Genomic DNA, 21401 nt, shown 5'->3' with positions numbered 1-21401 from the left:
CTGAAGCAACTTAGCAGCAGCAGCAGGGAAGATGTAGGGAGTTTGTAGGAAGGAGGGGTGGATGAGCTGATTCGCTTGCCTGTTCTACCAAGACCGAGACAGCACCACCAAATGCTATGGGCTAAACAGACAGCCCCAGCCCCAACCAGCTCAGACCAATACAACTCAAGGCAGGAGACAAGAGCTCATGGGACAGGGCCCAGTGAGGGGAAAGGAATAAGACCCTTAAAAAAAAAAAAAGCATCATAAAGAATCTCCTTGCAATGCAGGGACTCCAGTTCGATCCCTGGTCTGGGAAGATGCCCTGGAGAAGGGAATGGTTACCCACTCCAGTATTCTTGCCTGGAGAATTCCATGGATGGAGGAACCTGGTGGGCTACAGTCCATGGGGTCTCAAAGAGTCAGACACAACTGAGTGACTAACTGCTCAGTAGGGGAAATGCTGGCTTATTTCACAAATGAAGAAAAGATCAGGGAAGTTGGGTTCTCTTGTTGCACAGCTAGACACCCAAGCTTCTCTACCTAGGCATCTTTTTGCTTCCTCAGCAGAGACCAGGCAGGCCTGGCACCTACAGACCTACCTGTGCAGGAGGGCTGGTATACCTTGCAGCCTCTACCTGTGTGCCCAGATTGATTGTACCTGGATCCTTCCCCCAAATAAGAGCTCATAAACGGTCGTTGGGGAGGGTGAGCAGGGGACACCCCCTCCTTGATGCTCCAAAGAACCCAAATCAGAAGCCCAGGGAGGTGGCTCCAGTTTCTAAGGCCCACTGCACCATCTTCCTCTCAGATCTGACGCCCCTATTTGAGAAAGGATGGGTGCACAGCGCCATGCGCAGGTGCATAGTTTGACCAGCAGGTGGCGCCAGATAAAGCCTCCCAAGTGCAGGAGGTGGGGAAGCTACGATGGATACACCCACAGACGGAGGGTTAATATTCCAGAACGCCCTGGCCAAACTGGGCTCCTGGAGGAAATGGTAGTTAGAAGAGATGGCGCAGAAGCCACCCCAAGAGGTACAGCCTTCATGCTCTCACCTGTGCATCATCTTCCCCCACGGGCATCTAGGTGAGCTGACTGCTGTAGGGACAGTCTGGCTGCTGAGAGGGACTTTAGGGTTGATTTTGGGTTAGTCTCCCTGTCTTAAATTTCCTCTCCATTTCCAGATGAGGGTGGCCTGTAGTAACCATCGATTTCAGAGGCTCTCTTCCCCACCACCATTAATCTCCCTTGTGATAACAGACTGAAGGTAACAGAAGAGGGTTTTAAATGCCCAGAAGTGTCCATTTTATTTGTCAGCGCAGTACAGAGCTAAGGTACAACCTGGCTGTTTCCAAGAGTTAGGGGGGCAGCAGTGGAGATGGGAAGCAAGCCTTCTTGGACGCTGGGGCCCCCGGTGGCTTTCTTGGCTGGGGGCTGGGCCTCAGCCCCGAGCCCCAGCAAACCCAAGGCTGTGTTGAAGAGGTTGATGGGCGTGGAACCATCGGTGATGAGGGTGGATTTTAGGCCCAGGCTCTGCAGCAGCTTTACCTGGAAGGAGCAAGAGGAGGGTGAAAACGCAGTCAAACCCTAGTCCCTTCTCTCATCCCCTCGGCTGCCTCTCTGGGAGGGGGCTACCCTGTTCTTGGCCCTCACATTGCAGCTGCTGCCCAAGCCATCCTCAGAGGACTATTCAGTGACAAGTGAGGGCCATTAAGGGGAGTCTGAAGGTTTCGTCCTCTCCCAGGCCTCAGGAACCTTGAAGCTCTGGCCACTGCCTCCGGGAGCTCAGCACTCCCCGCCCTTCACCTGCCAGGTGGCAGCCATCAAGACCTTTCTGTTCCTTAAATGCACCTTGGAGCCTCTGCTGGGAAGCCCCCATCGACTGTGCAGAACTTGAGTATCCCCTCTTCAGAGGGGCGCCCCCTTACCCAGCTAACCTGCAGCCTCTCCTCTTCCTTCTCCGTATCACCCTGTTTGACTTCTTTTGAAGCAACTTGTCATGGATTGACATCTCATCAGTTTACAGCCCTCCCAGGAGCTCACTGAATCCAGTTCAGTGCCTAATATGACCCCATGCTCGAATGACATGGATCAGAACACGGGATACATAGAGAGTCCAAGCCACCACCTCCTCTGTCTGTCCCCGACATCTCTCTAGAAGTACTTGCATTCCTGGCTCTGTCTTCCTGGTTCCAAACATGGTGCCAAGACACACCTGCACACGCACAGACATCCACACACGCCCACACCTGTACCCCCTCCCCCACTCTCACCTGCATCTCTGGCCCTGCCACAGCCAGGTCCCTGATGGTGCTGGGCCCCAGGGCCTCTGTCATCTGCTTGAACTTCTTCACCTCCACCTCAGCCAGCTGCTGGGCCTTCCTCACTTCCAGCTCCAGCTGGGCCCGGGCGTAGACCAGCTCCAGCTCTCGCACTTTCTTTACTCGCTCAAGTTCGGCTTCCTGGAAAGGGAAAACCCAGCATTCTTTTGATCGGGTGGCCCCTGGATGAACCCTGGCTATGCCACTTTTTAACTAGTGACCCCTTTGTGTATGTTCAGTCGCAAAGTGGTGTCTGACTCTGTGTGTGGTGCCATGGACTGCAGCATGCCAGGCTTCCCTGTCCTTCACTATCTCCCGGAGCTTGCTCCAATTCATGTCCACTTAGCCTCTGCTGCCCTCTTCTTTTGACCCCTGGGACTCAGTTCCCTCTGTAAAATGGAGAGAATTCCTAACCACAATGGAATTTCAAGATCTTGCCTGTAAAAACACAACATACCTAGCAGAAAGCTGGCCAGTATGGGAACATGCATCTGTAAGATGGGCAATTCTTATCCTTACCTTCAAAGCAGGTATAAGGTGAATGGAAACAGGAAAAGGACTTCACAAACCACAACACACTTGGATGGGGCTTTCTGTTAGGGCACTTGGTGTCCCACATGGCTGCAGAGACCGGGCCTCTTCCAGACCCCAAGGCCACACCCTTTCACAGGCATCTCCCCCACGCACCGTCTCAATGGCCAAGGCCTCTGCCTTGAGCTTGGCCTGGAGCACAGCGCCTTCTCCCTCGATGCGCGCTGCCTCAGCTCGGGACTCGGCCTCCGCCTTGGCGGTCCCGGTGCTCTCCACCGCGGTGCTGAGGGCAGTGCAGAGAAGTCAGGGAGGCCCTGGAGGAAGCCCAGCCACACCCTCCTCTACCCTTGACTTGTGCTATCGCAGCATGAATGAACACACACGCACACATACACTCCCCCCCATCAGCTGCTCTTCCAAGACCCTCTGCCATCTTTTCTGCCAGTTCTCCACCCCACCTCAGAGCCTCCAGCTCCAAGAGTTCTCTGCGGGCTTTCTCAGCTTCCGATTGGTCTAAGATCTTCTGTCTCTCAAGCCGGCCGCGGGCTTCTTGTTCTAGTCTCTGAGCCTCGTGCCTGGGTGGGAGAGGGGACAGGTAAGACGCCGGGAGTGGGGCCTCCCAGGGCCGGGAGCACTGGCCTAGGAGAGGCCCTCAACATGCAAATGAAAAAGCAGCATGGATGTTACGTGAACCAGGGGCGGTTCTAGCAATGGCACATAGCCACGACCCTGCTTTCGCACGACGTACCTTCCAGTGGGGGGAAAAAACAAGTGAACCAAGATGATTTCAGATAGTGACAAGCTCTTTGAAAAATGGGTGCTACAATAACATGACTGGGCAAAGAGGGTGCTGCTTCAGCTGGGGTAGGTGAGCTCTGAGGCCAGAGGAGGAACCTGCCCTCAAGTGCAGAACAACTCTGAGCAGAGGAAGCATTGCTGCCAGTGCAGAAGGCCTTAAATGCACAGCCGAGTTCCCACCTTGAGGAGCAGAAAGGAGCTATGGGCCTGGAGCCCATGAGCCCTGGGAGAAGGCAGAAGGCGAGGATGGGGGAAGCAGGGCTGGACCCCAGAGTGCCTGGAAGGCTGCGGAAACGAATCTGGGTTCCAGCACCAGCAAGGTGAGAAGGCACAGAAGCAGAGATAGCGTCTATTCCACTTTCAGTGGCCCAGGCTATCTGCTGGTAAGGGGGACAGCAGGCTGACCACCAGGGGCGCCATGTCACTGGGGTCCTGGCAGTGGGCAAGAGGCAGGGACTTGTGAGGAGTGGGGCCCACTGTGGGCATCATGGTCAGCCAGGCCCTAGGCCTCACTCACTTGGCAGCTGCCTCCTGGGAGTTGGTGGTGATCTCGATGGCCAGCTGGACACTGCGCTGCAGGGCATCCCGGGTCCTCTGGTCCACGGGCTCCACCGACTGCACATCCACACTGCTGACCACCAGCCCGTTCTGGGGAAAGACGGCCCGGTCCCGGGGCTGGGGCAGAGCCATGCTGTCAGGCCCCTTGGTTTCCTGGGTCTCAAAGCCAAAGACAGCAGTGCGAATGATGCGGGCCGAGTTCTTATGGAAGTCGTCAAAGGTGACGGAGGCCACGGCCCCCCGCACCCGAGATGCGATGGCCTTGCAGGCGTCACCCACGAAGTCAGGCACTGAGAAAAGCTTGGCCGTCTCTTGGGGGTCCTTCCGGTCCCTCAGCTCGAAGTGCCTGTGAGCAAAGACAACTCTCTCATCTTCAAAAAAGGACATTGACACCCACCTTCTATGGTTTAGGCAGGGTCTCACGACAGAGAATGCTAATTAGCATCTGCTGTGTATCAGGTAAAGTCCTAAGATACTTACACGTTCCCATTTCATTCGCTCAACCACCCTATTCGGTGGGAATTTTTATTTTTTAGACAAGGAAACTGAGGTCCAGAGAGGTTAAGTGACAGACTCTAAGTCATACAGCAGGTCCTCCCAAGCCAGAAAGTTGAACCCAGGTGGTATGGCTCCCAGGACCAGGCACCCTCAGTTTGTCATATTGCAGTGCCCCCAAAGATGCCAGTGTCCAGCTAGCTGCCCTTGTCATGCCCCAGGCACTCAGCCAAGAGGTGAGGGTGTGCATGGGAGTTGTCAAGCACTCCTTCTGGGTCTGACTTTTCTCTCCCCTAACTCTCATCACTGCCATTTGAGCTTTAACTACAGATGGGTCCCTGTTCTAGTTCTCATAGCATCCTGTCCACAGCCCCATGAGATTGATGGTTATGCTGTTATTTTACAGACTGGGAACCTGTGGAAAGCACCCAGTGCTTGCCCAGCCCGTGGCTAGCAAGTGGTATACCTGTTGGCTTCAGAGCACTTGCTCTTGACCACCTGATTGTCCCAGCACACACAGAGACATACACACAGTCTTTTTAAAACCCTGTTTGGCTGAATTCCCACTGGGAGTTTAGCTGGTGAGTGTCTTCCACCCACGTCCCTCCAAATCATGCTCCAGGCAAGCCCACATCTTCCCTGTCATTCCCCTCTGGCATCAGACTGCATTTGCATGAACCCCTGGGTTTGCCCCTTGACCACAGCATAGAGCCGGGTGCTCCACCCCGATTGTGGGCTCAGCACTTGAGAAGGCATCTCTCCTCCTCAGGGTGCCCCCCGGGGGCCCCTTACCAGTTGTAGGCAAGCTGCAGCTGGAGCCTGGCGTGGTCTGCTGTCTCGATGGTGATGACGTCGGTGAAGAAGTCGGGCCCCAGAAGCAGGCAGAGCGTGCGGCGGGCATGGGGACGCTTGGGCCGCCCAGCCGAGAGGGACAACACTGTAAACTGCTCTTCGGGACCCAGCAACACCAGCTCTGGCCCGAAGACCACACTGCAGAGAGAGCAGGGTCAGAAGCCTGGAGAAACCTTCCCGCCACAGCCCCCTAATGGCACAGCCACCCAGGTGACTGCTCACCGGGCTTTCTTCTCTCGGTAGTCATACACCTGCACCGCAGCATTGTGTGGCACGCGGTAGCTGACCACGCGGGTCTTATTCCGGGGAGTGGAGAGCTTAGGGGTCTTGGATGTCTCCTTCTCACCCCTGTCAGCCAGAGGGTCCTGCCCCTTGTTCAGCAGCTCCTCCACCCCTGGAGGCAGCTCCTTCTCCCACAGGACTTCGTCCTGGGTCAGCATGTAGGTGCTCCCAATCACAGCTCGCACCTGGAAGATGAGGAGGGATGTCACCAGCAAAGGGAAGATGGAAAGAGACCCACACGGCAGCCCTAAAGCGTAAGTGATCCAGGAGGCAGGGCAGCATCCTGGTTAAACATGGCCTCTGGAAGGAGGCTGAATTCAAGTTCACGCTCTGCGAGCTTGGTCATCTTGGGCAGCTATCTGCCCCGACTCCCCTCGCCACCCCATGTCTCTCAGCTCCTTATCTGCAAAATGGAGGGTAGGGTTGAGGAATGAATGATATCTTACAGGTCTAGTGCCAAGAATTTGGTATATGGTATGTTCCGATATTGTTCTCGAATTTTCCTTCATAGGGCAGCTTGGAGGGCACCCCAGGGACAGATGCAACCCGAGGAAATAGTTCACACACACTAACATTTCCTGGGATTCTGAACTCTACTTGTAGGTTGGAGTTCTAAAAGAGGCTGGAGATGTGGTCCTCGGTCAAACCAAGGTCAAGGTTTAGGTGACAGGCAAAGAGGAGGGATTCCACCAGGAAAAGGGTATGTGAGGCAGGTGGGGTCTTACTGGTCCTCTGCATCCCAGTCAGACCTTCATGCCCGAGGCCAGGTCTAGATGCCTTAGGGATTGAGTCCCCATCCTCAAATCTGGTTCATCTTCTTGCTCAGGAATGCTAATATTTAAAGTTAACTAAGACAGGGACTTCCCTGGCGACTCAGTGGTAACGAATCCACCTGCCATGCAGGAGATGTGGGTTCGATCCCTGGGTCGGGACCATCCCCTGCTCCAGTCTTCTTGCCTGGGAAATCCCAGGGCCAGAGGAGCCATGGTGGGCGACAGTCCATGGAGTCTCAAGAGTCGGACATGACTGAACGACTCAACAACCATTTAAGGCAAAGGGAAGGCAAGAACTCCAGAAAACACGCTGGTATTTTGCAGCCGGCTGGCTCAGATGCTGCCAGCAACGCCGTGGAGCTCTTCTGTCCCCTCCACTGCACACCTCCCCATCCGCATCATCCACTCGCCCAGACCAGCCGCCACCACACCCACCCGGCAGTGACAGCGCCCACCCCTCCACAGTTACCCTTCCGGTCTTGACATCCTGCACGTAGATGCCCTCGTTCTCATCCAGTGGGATGGCCTGACGTTCTTCCACCACCTCCACCTTGGCGGGCGGCACATACTCCAGGGGTCCACGGATGAGCCAGCGGTCCCCAGCCTGGTGGGAGACTTTCTCCTTGCCCTCCCCCTCCTCCAGGGGCTGCAGGGCCCTCAGCAGCAGCCCCTGCTGCTCCGACAGCACGTATACATTCTGGATGCCTCGTTCCAGCTTCTCCCCGGGCTGGAGGAAGAAAGACTGCTCTCCCTGGTAGGGAGAAGTGGAGTCAGGAGCCGTCACCTCCCAGGACTGTGGAGCCCTCTGATGGTTCCTCCCTCAGCCCTGGGTGATCGTGGGCTTCTGCTGAGGACAGAAGCCCCAGCAGCCCCCACCGCCAAAGTTCCTACCCACCCCCTCTTCATACAGAAAATCATTTATTTAGACTGAGACTCTTCACAAATGCCTGTAGATGTGGTCAAACCTGCCCTGGAAAGATTCTGTGAAGTGTCAAGGTCTGGGTTCTCACAAGCTCAATAGTTAAGAATTAACCTATTATTGCCTTATTTCTCTCACACTTTATTCCCTTAGGGTGGTATAGCACAGAGTTTCCGATCTCTGACCTTTGGACCAAATCTGGCCTGCTATTTTTTAATACAATATAAATATATATTTGAGATAAACCCCACATATTATAAAACATGTGCCCATGTGCTAAGTGTCTTCAGTCATGGCTGACTCTGCAACTGTATAGACTGTAGCCTGCCAGGCTCCTCTGTCCATGGAATTCTCTAGGCAAGAATATTGGAGTGGGTTGCCATGCCCTTCTCCAAGGGATCTTCCCAGCCCAGGGACTGAACCCATTTCTCCTATATCTCCTGCACTGACACGTGGATTATTTACCACTAGCGCCACCTGGGAAGCCCATATTATAAAATACAGATATTTAAAGTATACAATTCAGTTGCTTTGGGATATCCAGAGTTGCCCAACAACACGACTCCCTGATCCCGGAACATTATCATCCTGAAAAGAAACCCTGGATCCAGTAGTAGTTACTGCCCATCCCCACCCCAACCACTATACGTGGGTCTACCTACTCGGGACATTTCATATAAATGGAATCATACAATAAGTGGTCTTTTTATGCCTGGCTTCTGTTGCCTAGCATAATGCTTTCAAGTTTATCCACATTGTAGGACATATTAGAACCTCAGTTTTGATTTTTACCTTTTTGAATTCTCTCAAGAACATGAATGTCCACCACTCCAGAAAGATTATCTTATCCTTTTGATTGACATGCCACTGAATAGATATACCATATTTTTCAGTTATGCATCAACCGATGGACATTTGAATTGTTTCTATTCTTTCTGCCTGTTTTTGCAAATAAAATGTTACAGGAACACAGCAGCACTGGTTCACTTACAGGATGTCTACACCACACAATACTGTAAAGCAATTATCCTCTGATTAAAAAAAAAAAAAAAAAAAGACAATCTACACTGCTTTCATGGCACAACAGCAGAACTGAGCACAACAGAGACCATGCCCCTCACAAAGCCCCAAATATCTGTGATTGTCATAGGAGAGGCTGGCCCAGCTCTGGTAGTCCCACATAGTTCAGAGAAGGGCTGAGGCAGAGGATGGGGAGAAGGGTAAACCAAGAGATTTGTCTGACGCAGGATGACAAAGCTTCCAGAAGAGAGAGACATGAAATATGAGAGAGTTTCTGGGTCTGCATTCACCAGGGTCAGGGAGGTGCTCCCAGGAGAGACTGTGGGTAACCTGAGGTCAGGGATTGCCAGGAAGATCAGTGACACTGTATTCTCAAGAGAGAGACAAATGTGCACAGAGGGAGCCGAAACCAGCTTGATGTTTCTAGAATGTCTACCTGGGGTGGGAGGAGGGAAGGGACAAGGGTCCAGGGCCTCAAGGCCATTCCCCTCTGGGTGAGGGGCAGGCACTTACCTTGAACACAAGCTTTTGCCCCAGCTGGTTCTTGCCGTCTGGTCCGACTGGGTCGAGAATCACACAGTAGTTGTGGGGGCCCAAGGTGGTGACGGACACAACCCCCATCACCTCCTCGTAGACATCTGGCACGTGGGCCTCCGTGTCCTGCACGGTCACCAGCCACTCCTCCCCAGTGCGGCGGCTCACCCCTCTCACGTCTCGGAAGTTCTGCCGAGCTCGAAGGTGCAGGGCTGTCTGGAGAGCAAGATGTCAAGGGGTAGGGGGGTTTCAGTAAACCTACCTCCGACTAACTTCCTTGGGGGATCTGGGAACCCCACTGGTCACTAAATGCTCCAGGTCTGAGTCACAGTGTCTACCAACCCAGGAGGATTTCTTAAACCCTTTCCAGTGACCCAGGATACTCCTCAGGTGATCTTATTTTTTCCCACAGTTCTTTGCCCCTCCGAGAATCTCCCACCCAGGGTCCCCCAGAACACAGACCTTTTCCGTAAGGATCACAGCATCCACCACATCCAGAACCTCCTCAAACACTGCTGGGAGATACGCACCCACGGAGCGGACCAGCCATTCCTCTCCTGGGCCGGGGAGGAGAGGCAAAGGTCAAAAGTCACCCAGCCTGCTCCCCAGCTGCCCCTTCCCACAGCCTAGATAAAGGGTACCTGCAGGGCTTCACACACTACTTTGAGGTCATTGCTCCCAGGCTCAAGGGCCTGACAGAGTCCTTCTTTTCCTTTTTTGAGGCCAGAGGAAAAGCAACCCCTACCTCAGAGAGATTAGAAAAAAAAAAAAGGCCTTCCAAGCATCCAAATTGTTGCTATGGCAGTACCCTCTAGGCCTCCTCTAAGCTCCAGAGACCAGCCTTTTTTTCTTCCCCTAAAATGGGCAGAAGGGCTTCCCTGGTGGCTCAGAGAGTAAAGAATCCACCTGCAATACAGGAGACCCAGGTTCCATCCCTGGATCAGGAAGGTCCCCAGGAGAAGGGAATGGCTACCCACTCCAGTGTTCTTGCCTAGAGTATTCCATGGACAGAGGAGCCTGGCAGGCTATAGTCCAAGGGGTTACAAAGAGTTGGGCACAACTGGGTGACAAACACAAAATGGGCAGAACTGCCACATTACAGCTTAGAGGTCGTTCAGCCTACTGGAGAAGCAAGAGTGCTGGGCACAAGTTCCAGCCTGGCTCTTTCTGGCCATAAACCCAAGCCTCAGTTTTGTCATCTGGAAAATGGGAGCTGTGGTGCCTCAGGGTTGCAGGAAGACCTAAGGGAATTGCGGTCTGTAAAACATTTGAACCACACCTGGCTCAGTAAGCATAGCCTTTGTTAAGACTTTGTTTTGTTTAATACAACAGGTCTGTCAAACAATTGCTAGTTGCATATAAACATGGGAAGTCCCAATGGCTCAAGAGGTAAAGAATCTGCCTGCAGTGCAGGAGACCTGGGTTCAATCCCTGGGTCGGGCAGATCCCCTGGAGGAGGAAATGGCAACCCACTCCAGTATTCTTGCCTGGAAAAATCCCACGGACTGAGGTGCCTGTCGGGCTACAGTCCGTGGGGTCGCAGAGAGTCAGGACTGAGCACGCACAGGCACAGCAACAATATAAACACCTGCTTTGTTGGTCTAGAGACAGACCCAGCTCACGACAGAGTCGGAGGAAGGGAAAGCCATGTCAACAGGATCCGGGCCAGGTTAGTGGGGGAAGTAGCATGTGGCAGCCCCCAACAGCTGACAAGAGATACCAGGGAAGCACTTCCTCCAGGCTACAGGTGGCCAGCCCCCAACCTCCCCCACTTACCCCCGCAGTCAAGGATCAGCCCGCCCTTAGCCCTGTGAACACTTCAAGACTCCACCTGTCACCCGCTCCTTGCCATCCCTGTCTAAGCATTCCTTGCGAGCCCTCAGCCTCAGGGCCTGGTTCTGCTTGATGACCGTGGCCTGAATGATCTCGATGACTTCCACCTCCTTCTGGGGGATATATGTGCCTGGGAAGGGAAGATGGGGGAGGTGGGGTTTGAAGGTCAGAAGATATCAGGGCCCTAATGAGAAGGGAGGAAGCCTCTGACCCCAAACCCGGCTGGACGGGAAAACACTCACCAGGTCCTTCAAATAGCCACTCATCCCCTGCTACCACCTTCTGTCCATTCTTATCCTCAAAATCCAGTAGCGCCTTAAGATGGAGGGCAGTGTTGGGTAGAACCACCTGCAGCGGGGTGATGTCCTAACAGGGCAAGCAGGGAGGAGTCATTGGGTACTCAGAGCTGTGACCCCTGGAGGCCAACTGGGACCCTCAAGGTCAGAGTCCACAGCATCAATCTCTCCACATCCCCAAAGACGACTCCAAGTGGAATATACAAGATAGCGGTGGTCCCAGAGCCATCTGGCCTGAAGAGCTGAGACGGGGTTGACAGAGCCAAGAGTTAAGATGGAGTTGATGCCATGGCTGAGGGCCAAGGACATGCTTTCCTCTGCAGAAGTGCTCAGATCCTGTTTAGAACTAGAAATCCAGGTGGGAGATTGGGTAGAGGGCTTGCTGGGCATTGTGGGAGAAACATCAGGGAAGCTGAGTAGGTGAATATCTCATGGCCCAGTGTGCACTGGGGCGCTCAGGAATAGGAGGTGGGAAGGTCTACACCGCTCTGACGGGCATATATGAAGCATGAGGCTTTGTTTTCAAGGTTGCCTCATGGTCACCAGACCCAGTGCAGAAGAGAAGCCGCAGCACTGTTTAGTAGAGGGGACTCCTGAGGGAAGTGAAGGTCAAGAAATGTCGCAGAAATGAAGGTGTCCTCACTCTCAGACCCAGGGCCAAAGGGCAACACGGACGAGGGCCTAGCTGGTACTTCAGGTCTGCGATGTCTTCCCAGGGAGCGACCACAGGCGCCTGGGCCTCACCTGGTCCAACACTGCTGTCCCAGCCCACTGGCGCTGAGACTCTGAGGGAATAAAATGCTTACTCTCGGCACAAGTCACTGAGTGCCAGACTGGCCAGGAGCTTCGGGCAGGCTCCGGAGCCTGGAAGGTTAGGTGGCGAGATAGGCCGAGCTCTCAAAGGTCTGACATGGGCGTGTGGAGAGGAAGAGGGTATTTGGGGAAGGTGAGGGAGGGGGCATCCAGTCAATTCTGTCCCGGTGAGAACCAGCAAGTGTCCCCTACCATCCCCACCCCCTCCCACCACCCCAATTTGTTTTCCCTCCAGAAAGCAGCACTGAGCCCCAGGTCAAGGTGGCAGGACACAAGAGAGTGGGTACGGGGAAGGTGAGCCAGGTACCTTCTCCAGCACCTCCCCTGGGAACAGGGGGAAGGGCTCCTGGGCCAGCCGGATCTCTAGGTCTGCGTGGCGGAGCCGCACTTGTCCTGTGATGTCAAACAGCACGGTGCCCTGGGCGTCCCGGGCCACTGGGTTGGCCACCATGCAGTAGTGCCGTGGGGGGACCGTCACCATGCGCACGGGAGTGAACAGGATCCTGTTGGAGGTGAGAAGCAGCGTGAGGACTCAGACCCCCATCCCTAGTCCCAAAGGAGGCAGCAAAAGGGAGAGACAGCTTCCTGTGACCCGAGCCCATGCCAGTCTTGCTCGGGAATGGGAAGGAGGAGACGGATCATCATGCTAGCCAGACTCCCAGGCCCTCCTTGGCCCCAGGTGTCCCCAAGGCCCAGTGCTGGCCACCCACCTCTCATTGTCCTGCCGGATGTAAGTCTTCGGCCCGACCTCCACGCGCGACACATTGCTGTTCTGGTCTAGCACGTGGATGTAGTGGTATGGCGGGATGCGGATGATGGACTCTTCCATCGCCATGGTGACTCCTGAGCCCAGGGCAGCAGAGTGACACAGGTGGGCAGAAGACCAAAGGTGAGTCCGGGGGGCTTGGGATGAGGCTGACGTAAAGACTGCCTGGGGTGATAGGGGAATGGGCCCTTCTTCCTTCAACTCAGGTTATTCCATCCTTTACCAACCCCCACCCACTTATTCCTTTCTTCCCACCCAGGGCAGCCCATCCAGACCTCATCTCTGGTGAGAGATGCTTGATGCAGTTAACCACAGAAGCCTACGGCTTTCTACCAACTCTTTCCCCTCATTCCCATCAACTTTACCTCCCTCAAGCTTCCTACGCGGCGCAGCTTGTGGGATCTTAATTCCCCCACCAGAGATAGAACGCGGGTTCATGACAGTGAAAGCACGAAGTCCAAACCACTGGACCACCAGGGAACTCCCCTGGAGGCAGCTTCGGATCAAAACTTTCCCAGTGTACAACCCCCCAGTGTGGAGGAGGCAAAGTACTGAGCTGGGAAACGTGGTCAGCCTCTGGTGGAGCTGTGGGGATTTCCCCCCAACAGGGGCAGGGGGCAGAGGCTCTCAGGAGCTCCCTGGATCCTCCAGGGGGCAGGCTCCTTTATTTCAGGGGATCCTGAGGGCCCCAGCTGTATGCAAACATTAGCCCACACCCTGAGAATATTTGCATGGTAGGCAAGCCTGATGAACTGTTCAGATATGAGCCACCTCTCAAGGAAGGGACCCCTGATGGAACTGATGCCGGATTAGCAACACCAAAGTATTCTAGTCCCTTCCTCCCCACTTCTCTCCGGTCTGCTGCCACCCATGACTCCCTGCCATCGCAGGTAGGGGTGGGTGGGAAGGAGAAAGGGAGTAAAGGAATACTCCGTCCACCCCCACCCTACCTGCTTCTGAATCCTGGGTGGTTACATCCAGTGCTCAACCTGTTCAGGAATGTCACACCGCCTACCTAAACCCCAGTCCTGTCTCCAGCATGCCTTGAACTTTGGACATGTCCCCTGGAATCACACAAAAGGAATCAAATTTACTAGGGAATTCAAAGCCTTGCCCTCTGAGACTTTGGTCCAACTTAAAAAAAATTTTGGCCACATTGTGCAGCATGCAAGATCTTAGTTCCCCGACCAAGGATCGAACTTGCGCCCCTTGCATTGGAAGTGACGAGTCTTAACTACTGGACCACCAGGGAAGTCCCAGTCCAACATTTTTGAAGCCACAACCAAAAAAGGAGTGGAACCCATCTACTCCACCATGCATATAGCTTTCAACCTGGGTGAGAAAGAAATGGGAAGTGAGGAGGAGGAAGGGAAAGTGGCTTGACACAGGAAACAGAGGCAGGAGCCACAAAATTATGAGATGAAGGTGAGGCCCAAGGGTTTTACTTGATCCACACAATCTGCAAAATTTCTTCAGTTCAGAAAATTGTAAGTTTTTATAAATTCCCGATTCCTGCTTCTCTTGATGAATCAGGAGCCAGGCCCTACATTCCCATGTGACAAACTGGTGAGCACCAAGTAGCTGCTGAGCTCTTTAGATGGGTCACAAGCTGTCCTGCTTAACCACAACCCCCACCACTCCCTGTTGTCTTATACCTGTGCCAATGCACTCACATCACCTGCGTGGCTCCTGTTTAAAACCTTTCAGGACTTGCCTGGTGGTCCAGTGGTAAAGAATTCGCCTGCCAATTCGGGGCACATGGATTCAATCCCTGGTCAGGGAAGATCCCACATGCTGTGGAGCAACTGAGCCACAACTGAGCCGGTGCGCAGCAGCTACTGAAGCCTGTGTGCCTAGAGCCTGTGCTCCCCAACAGTGAGTAGCCCCCACTCACCACAACTAGAGGAAGCCCAGGTGCAGCAGTGAAGACCCAGTACAGCCAAAAAAAAAAAAAATTCCAACTCAGCATCATCTAATAGAACCTTCTACAATGATAGAAATAATCAGTGCGGTCTTTGGACTGACTGCTCGTGGCTACCAAACTCTTGAAATGTGGCAGCGTGACTAAGAAACTAATTTTTTTTTAAAGAAGTGATTTGGAGAGAAACACACTCCAAAGACAGAATATGGGTCATCTCAGAAGGTGAGAGTGTCCTAAAGTTTTAATCAATCATATGTGGCTAGTTGATCCCCATATTAGATAGACAGTGTAGTTCTAAGTAACAGAATCCTAGGTAGGGAGGATGAGTCGTTCAAGGCCACACAAGTCACTGGCACCATTAGATTCTCATCCTGATGGAATACCTGGTCCTATGTCTCTCCAGGGCACGCAGTGCAGTGCTAGGGGCATGGATTCAGCCAGACTGCCACTTACAATTCTGACTTGCCACTTTCTTGCCTGGTGAAGTGAAAGTGAAAGTCGCTCAGTCGTGTCCTACTCTTTGCGACCCCATGGACTATACAGTCCATGGAATTCTCCAGGCCGGTATACTAGAGTGGGGAGTCGTTCCCTTCTCCAGGGTATCTTTCCAACCCAGGGATCAAACCCAGGTCTCCTGCATTGCAGGCAGATTCTTTACCAGCTGAGCCACCAGGGAAGCCCAATGTTCTAATGTCTTACTTCATTTTCAAAGGTTACAGTTTTCATCTGTTTTCTTGGTACACTTTCTATATCGGGAGGGCTATGATTCTCTGCTCCTCATTCTTTTTCTTGCAACTTTGTATGGGATTTGATCTTGATAGTTTTCTGTTGGCTGTTGGCCAGGTTGATTACCCTTAACTTTTCTAACATCAGAGCTCCCTCTTCTGTTGATTTCAGGTAGTGTGTGAAAAACCCAGTGTGGGCTTTCTGCTCTCCCTACTCTTACCTGGGCCTTTGCTTCCCTCCTCTACTGCCCATCCTGCTCAGCTGCGCTTCCATTCCCTGAGACAGGGCCCCACAAAAGCATCCCCCCTCCCCTGGCTAGGACTGCCTGGATCTTGGTTCTAAGCCTTACTGTGGATGGGTGATCTTCGACAAGTCATTTGCCCGCCCTATTCCCATGTCCTGGACTTTGAATTCGGGATGGATAGGGCATCAGCCCAAGTCTACGAGAATGGAGTTTATTATCAAGCACCTGGAATACAGCCTGGCTCTGAGAAGCACTGTGCCTGGCTTGCAGCTGAGGCCCAGCCTCCCTATCCAGTTGGAGGATGTGACCTAGCACCATAGGTCCCTTATCCCACTTGTTTACTGATCAGGAGGGTGACAGGTTTTTGTGGGCCACACCCCAGCTGTGGGCCTAGAATAGCCAAGGGGCATCTGACAGCCTAGTGAAGCCTCTTCCTGGTTTTCTGCACAGTGGAAGCCTGGTCAGAAAGCCAGATGGGGGAGAGGGAGGGCTAGGGTTACAAGCGGAGGGGAGCACAGGGCTCTGGGAGGCCCCACAAGACTTGAATTCTAGAAGGCCACACAAGGCTGGGAAGCAGGCTCTAGGAACAGCCTCCCTAGGCTCCTTTGGACGATCCCTCACCCCCTGCAGCTGAGGCCTCTCCACCATCTGTTACCCCAGTTGGGCCCAGTTAGGGGGGCCGAGAGCCTCGCCCAGCTCAGTGACTCAGCTGAGAATCATCCTTGAAGCTAATCAGGCTGGGTTCCTGTCTTGTTTCAAGGCCAAGCCCTTGTCAACTACTCTTGTTTCAGTACCAGGACCTCCCTGGTACTGTCTCACCTCCTTGGTCAACCACCTCCTCAGCCCCAAAGCTGTGCCTTCCACCTAAGTTCACCCAAGAACAGGCTTTGAGGACTTCCCTGGCAGTCCAGTGCTTAAGCCTCTGTGCTCCCAATGCAGGGGGCACGGGTGGATCCCTGGTTGGGGAACTAAGATCCTGCATGCTGCAAACGGCCACCAATGCAGAAACTAAAACACTCCACCCCCTACAAAACAGGCTTTGCCTTTTCCATCTTGCCATCCCCGGAAGTCGATGTGAGCCTCAGAGGGTCTCTCAGGAATCCAGAGAAACCACCTAAGTCAGCATGTTTGTGTATCAAATACAGGCTTTTGTGGTTTGCCAGATGACGTGTACAGTCAGAGCATTTTACTTTCAATATACCAGGGCCCTCAGAAGACAATTTTATGTTGAACTTTAGAAAGTCCTGCCCAGCCCCGAGTTTGGTCCCAACTTCCTAAATTCACTGAGACTTCCTTTCAGTGTCTGCTTCCGAAATCTGTGCCCTAGGCTGCTCTCTGGGTACATGTCCAGACTGGCCTGATCACACTGACCCTCATGTCTCATGAGGCTCCCGCCAGAACCAGTCACTTTCACCCAAAGTCTCAGAGACCAGTCTCCCCAAGCTGCATTCCATAGACAAAGGGAGGAGAGGCAAGTGTTGCCCTAGCATAACATGAAACAGCCTGTGAGAAGCTGGCTTTATCCTCCAGTTAAGAGGTAATTTCTTGACCCCTTTCGGCTCGAGTAAACATGCTAAAGCAAAATTTAATAAATGAGTCATTACAGGTCCGATTTCAGGGTCAATTGTGAATAGCTGTGAATCTTATATAGCAGATGCCTGGTCGACTAGCCACATGAGGTATGGGGCTGCAGCGAACAGGAGCAACAGCATCACCTGGAAGCTTGTTAATAATGCGGCATCTTGGTTTCTCCTGACCTGTCAGTTGCTGAATCAGTCAGCTCTTGAATTAGATCCACAAAGATTTGGGCATAAAGTATGAGCAGCTCTGCTCTATAACAGCCTCTCAACCCTGCCTGCCTGTACATTAGAATCACCTGGGTATTTCTTAAAACCACCCATCTCTGGAGATCGATTTAACTGGTCAGGGGTGGGGTCCAAGCATTGCTATACAGAAAAGCTCTTCCATTGACTCTAATATACAGAATGGACTGAGGTCTGTCTCTGCCAATAGGATCTTGGGCCACTTGCTAGCCTCTGAGCCTTACTGTCCTAGACTGAAGTGGGAATAAAACTGACTGCTTCCTGGGGTTAAAGGGGTTAATGACTGGATTATGTCTAATGGACGAAGCGTGGCTAGGAGGAGGAAGGTGAATCCAGATGGCAAACTGTTCCTCAAATACAGAAAGTTTCATGTATTTTCCCAGCCCCTCACCCCCAGGTCCAAGTAGCCCCCCAGCCAGCGCTCCAAGTACCAAGCCTGAGGTTGGAGGAAAGGGTGGAGACAGCCTTGGTACCCACCGCCCCCACCTCTATCAGGTTTTGTTTGGAATGGATTTGTTGTTTAGTTGCTATGTCGTGCCCAACTCTTTTTGCGACCTAATGGACTGTACCCTGTGAGACTCCTCTGTCCATGAGATTCTCCTGGCAAGAATATGGAGCAGGTAGCCATTTCCTTCTCCAAGGGATCTTCCAGACCCAGGTATCAAACCTGCGTCTCCTGCTTTGAAGGTAGATTCTTTACCACTGAGCCACCACGGAAGCCCTCTATCAAGCTTAGGTTTAGGAAAAAACACAGAACTCAAGCACAAACAGAACTCATCTTTGCAGCTTCCCTTCACTGACTTTAAACATTCTAGTCTTTGTTTAGATAATTCAAGAATCGCATTACTCAGGGACTGCAGAGAGGCTGTTTTTACCAAACAGCTTCCCTATTTAGGGAGATTATTTCCTGTTTTAGGGGACTAGAGTGGAAATTCTTGAGGATTTGTCTCACGTAAGCCACTTCTTTAGTAGCAGCAAAGTTTTTAGGAAATTTTTCTTCCGAGGAAAGTCTTCTCTGAGCTCCAGCCCCGCTGGGCCACTTTAGGGGAGCAGCAGCTTGTTCCGGGGTCAGAACAGCTCTGCCAGCTCAGGCTGATGCTGATCCTGTTTCTATCCTGCCTCCCAGATGCGGGCTTCCCTGGTGGCTCAGGGGTAAGGAATCCGCCTGCAATGCTGGAGACCCGGGTTCCATCCCTGGGTCGGGATGATCCCCTGGAGAAGGAAATGGCAACCCACTCTAGTATTCCTGCCTGGGAAATCCCGTGAACAGAGGAGCCTGATGGGCTCCATTGAACTGCAGAGAGTCAGATACGACTCAGTGACTAAAAGAACAACTCCCAGATGTCACCAATTAATGCCAATCATTGACAGCAAAGATCAGCTAGATTGGAAGTGAGCCAGGAACCAGGCTTCAGAACCCCTGATCCAGATCAACGTTTGCTAAAATTGCCCAATCATAGGACTCAGCTGGTCATCTTGATTCCCAGGCCTCACCCCATACCCACGGACTACGGTTTCTAGGAAATCCCACGGACAGGGAAGCCTGGCTACAATCCAAGGGGTCACAAAGAGTCGGACACGAGTGAATGACCAACACTTTCACAAGGTTTCCTGGAACGAGGTTCTGGAATTTCTATCTGTGGGAAGTGCCTCTCACCTCCCCCTGTAACAGCTCCTACTCATTAATAACTTAATTTGGGCCTGGTATTGTGCTAAATGCTTTTAATTAACTCATTTAATCCTAAGAACCTAGAAGTTAAAGAATTTGCTCAGAATCACACAGTGATCAAGAGATGGTGGCTCAGACGGTAAAGCATCTGTCTGCAATGCAGAAGACCTGGGTTCGATCCCTGGGTCAGCAAGATTTCCCTGGAGAAGGAAATGGCAACCCACTCCGGTGCTCTTGCCTGGAAAATTCCATGGGCGGAGGAGCCTGGTAGGCTACAGTCCACAGACTCACAAAGAGTTGGACATAACTGAGCAACTTCCCCCCACCTCAAAAAAAAAAAAAAAAGAACCACCCTAGAATTTAAAGAATTTGCTCAGAATTGCACAGTGATCAAGGGATGGAGCCAGAATTCCACCCCAGGTACTATGTCTGCTGCTGCTGCTAAGTCACTTTAGTCGTGTCCGACTCTGTGCGACCCCACAGACAGCAGCCCACTAGGCTCCGCCATCCCTGGGATTCTCCAGACAAGAACACGAGTGGGTTGCCATTTCCTTCTCCAATGCATGAAAGTGAAAAGTGAAAGTGAAGTCACTGAGTTGTGTCCAACTCTCAGAGACCCCATGGACTGCAGCCCACTATGTCTGTAGAGCCGCCAAACCAGGAAGTAGTGTGGCTTCTCATGCAAAAATGACAGAAAGATTCTAGAGTCAGGACTTCGGGACCCGGGTGGGGCTGGGTACTCTTCAGGAGATAGTGCCAGTGCAGTTCAAAGGTATTCTCTGCAACCTAGGAAGGCATCACCCAACAAGGAGGCCCGAGTAGCCATTCAAGGTGGCTGCCCTACATACTCATGGCTTTAAAGAGCTGCCCTGCCCAGAAAGCCTCGCCCCCAGGGCAGGTCGGGTGTCCTGTGTGCCAAGGGTGGCAACATGCAGAAGCTTCTGGGAGTCAGTTGGCACCCTGACTGCCAGCCCTCCTCCCCATAAAATATAGGGGCCTACCCGGAAATGGAGCAAAGAGGGCACAACCTGCTTCTACTACCCGCCCCCCGCCCAACCCTCTGTGCTTCTAAGATCCCCAGAATTACAGGCCAGTGGGTCCAAAATAGAGCTTCCTTTCACTTTGGTCACCCTGTCCCCCGCCCCGTCGAAAACAAAAACCAAACAGAGCCTTGCTCAGCAAACTCCGTGTCTTCCGGAAATCAAGCCTTCCTTAAGATTACTCTGCCAATGATTTCTCAAGTGATCTGCAAGGCCCACAGCTGACACAGCCCTGAGCAGGGCAGAGGGGAACACACTGATGTCTGCAGAGCTGAGGAATCTCAATGGAGGAAAAAAAAAAAAAACATTCTAAGAGCTTAAGGGGACAGGCAAGATAAATCTAGCAGGGACCAATCTCACTGGAGGAGGGATTCTACATGGATCCCTTAGGTTTCCTCTGCCCCTACTGCTGATGGGGGAGCTGGAGGTCTGAAAGGCCTGAGATTTCGGGTCTGGGGGCGTTGGCAAGGTGACAAGTTGATCTACCTTTACTTCAGAAGCCAGAAAAAAAAAAAAGAAAGCAAACCCTCCCGAGGCTAAGCCGCCATCCATCTTCTCCTAGTTCTGGTTCAGGGACCACTTGCCCCAGCTGAAGCCTCAAGAAGGCACAACAGAGCTGGAGAGGGACTTGAGGGCCACAAGGTCCCACTCACTGGTTTGGGGATTTGGGGCCTTTATGAAGTACTTACATCCAGAAGTGTGGCTTGGCTGCAACAGACTCCTCAGTTCGGGGAAACTCCAGCACCCAGCCCTGGGGAACACTTCCCGACAGAGCAGGCTCAGGGGTGGGGCTTGGGATTTAAAGGGCCCTCGCAGCTGGTTCTCATTTCTTTTTTTTCTCCACCTCTAGGCGGCTTCCCAGGTGATTCAGTGGTAAAGAAACTTGCCTACCAAATCAGGAGATATGGGTTTGATCCCTGGGTCAGGAAGATCCCCTGGAGAAGGAAATGGCACCCACTCCAGTATTCTTGCCTGGGAAATCTCATGGACAAAGGAGCCTGTCCACGGGGCTACAGTCCATGGGGTCGCAAAAGAGTCGGACACGATTGAACAGCTAATGAAGAAAAACAAGGTGGCTCCTACTACAGCTGAAGGCACTGACCTCATTCAGTGGTGGGGAATGCCCACCCCACAGCCAGCTGGCAGCCCTGGACGCACACTGGGAAGGGTCCACAGCCCGAGGCAGGGGGCAGGTGCTGACTGAGCT

At 52.9% G+C, this 21401-nt stretch overlaps 1 protein-coding gene across 1 annotated transcript; it reads right to left on the bottom strand.

The window, feature by feature from the left end:
- Positions 1-1255: 1255 nt before the first annotated feature.
- On the bottom strand, positions 1256-20969 carry MVP (major vault protein). The gene is made up of 15 exons (XM_052658229.1): positions 20884-20969; positions 12716-12848; positions 12313-12508; positions 11139-11262; positions 10895-11026; positions 9526-9620; positions 9043-9279; positions 7060-7341; positions 5758-6002; positions 5476-5673; positions 4148-4534; positions 3291-3407; positions 2989-3115; positions 2254-2442; positions 1256-1528 (listed from the first exon to the last, which is right to left on the bottom strand). Exons 2-15 carry the CDS (start codon positions 12838-12840, stop codon positions 1310-1312), a joined length of 2673 nt encoding a protein of 890 aa, XP_052514189.1. The 5' UTR covers positions 12841-12848; positions 20884-20969; the 3' UTR covers positions 1256-1309.
- Positions 20970-21401: the final 432 nt, after the last annotated feature.

The sequence above is a fragment of the Budorcas taxicolor genome, chromosome 2 (genome assembly GCF_023091745.1).
Source record: "Budorcas taxicolor isolate Tak-1 chromosome 2, Takin1.1, whole genome shotgun sequence".
In the NCBI taxonomy this organism is placed as follows: Eukaryota; Metazoa; Chordata; class Mammalia; order Artiodactyla; family Bovidae; genus Budorcas; species Budorcas taxicolor.
This window is presented reverse-complemented; position numbering and strand designations above follow the sequence as displayed.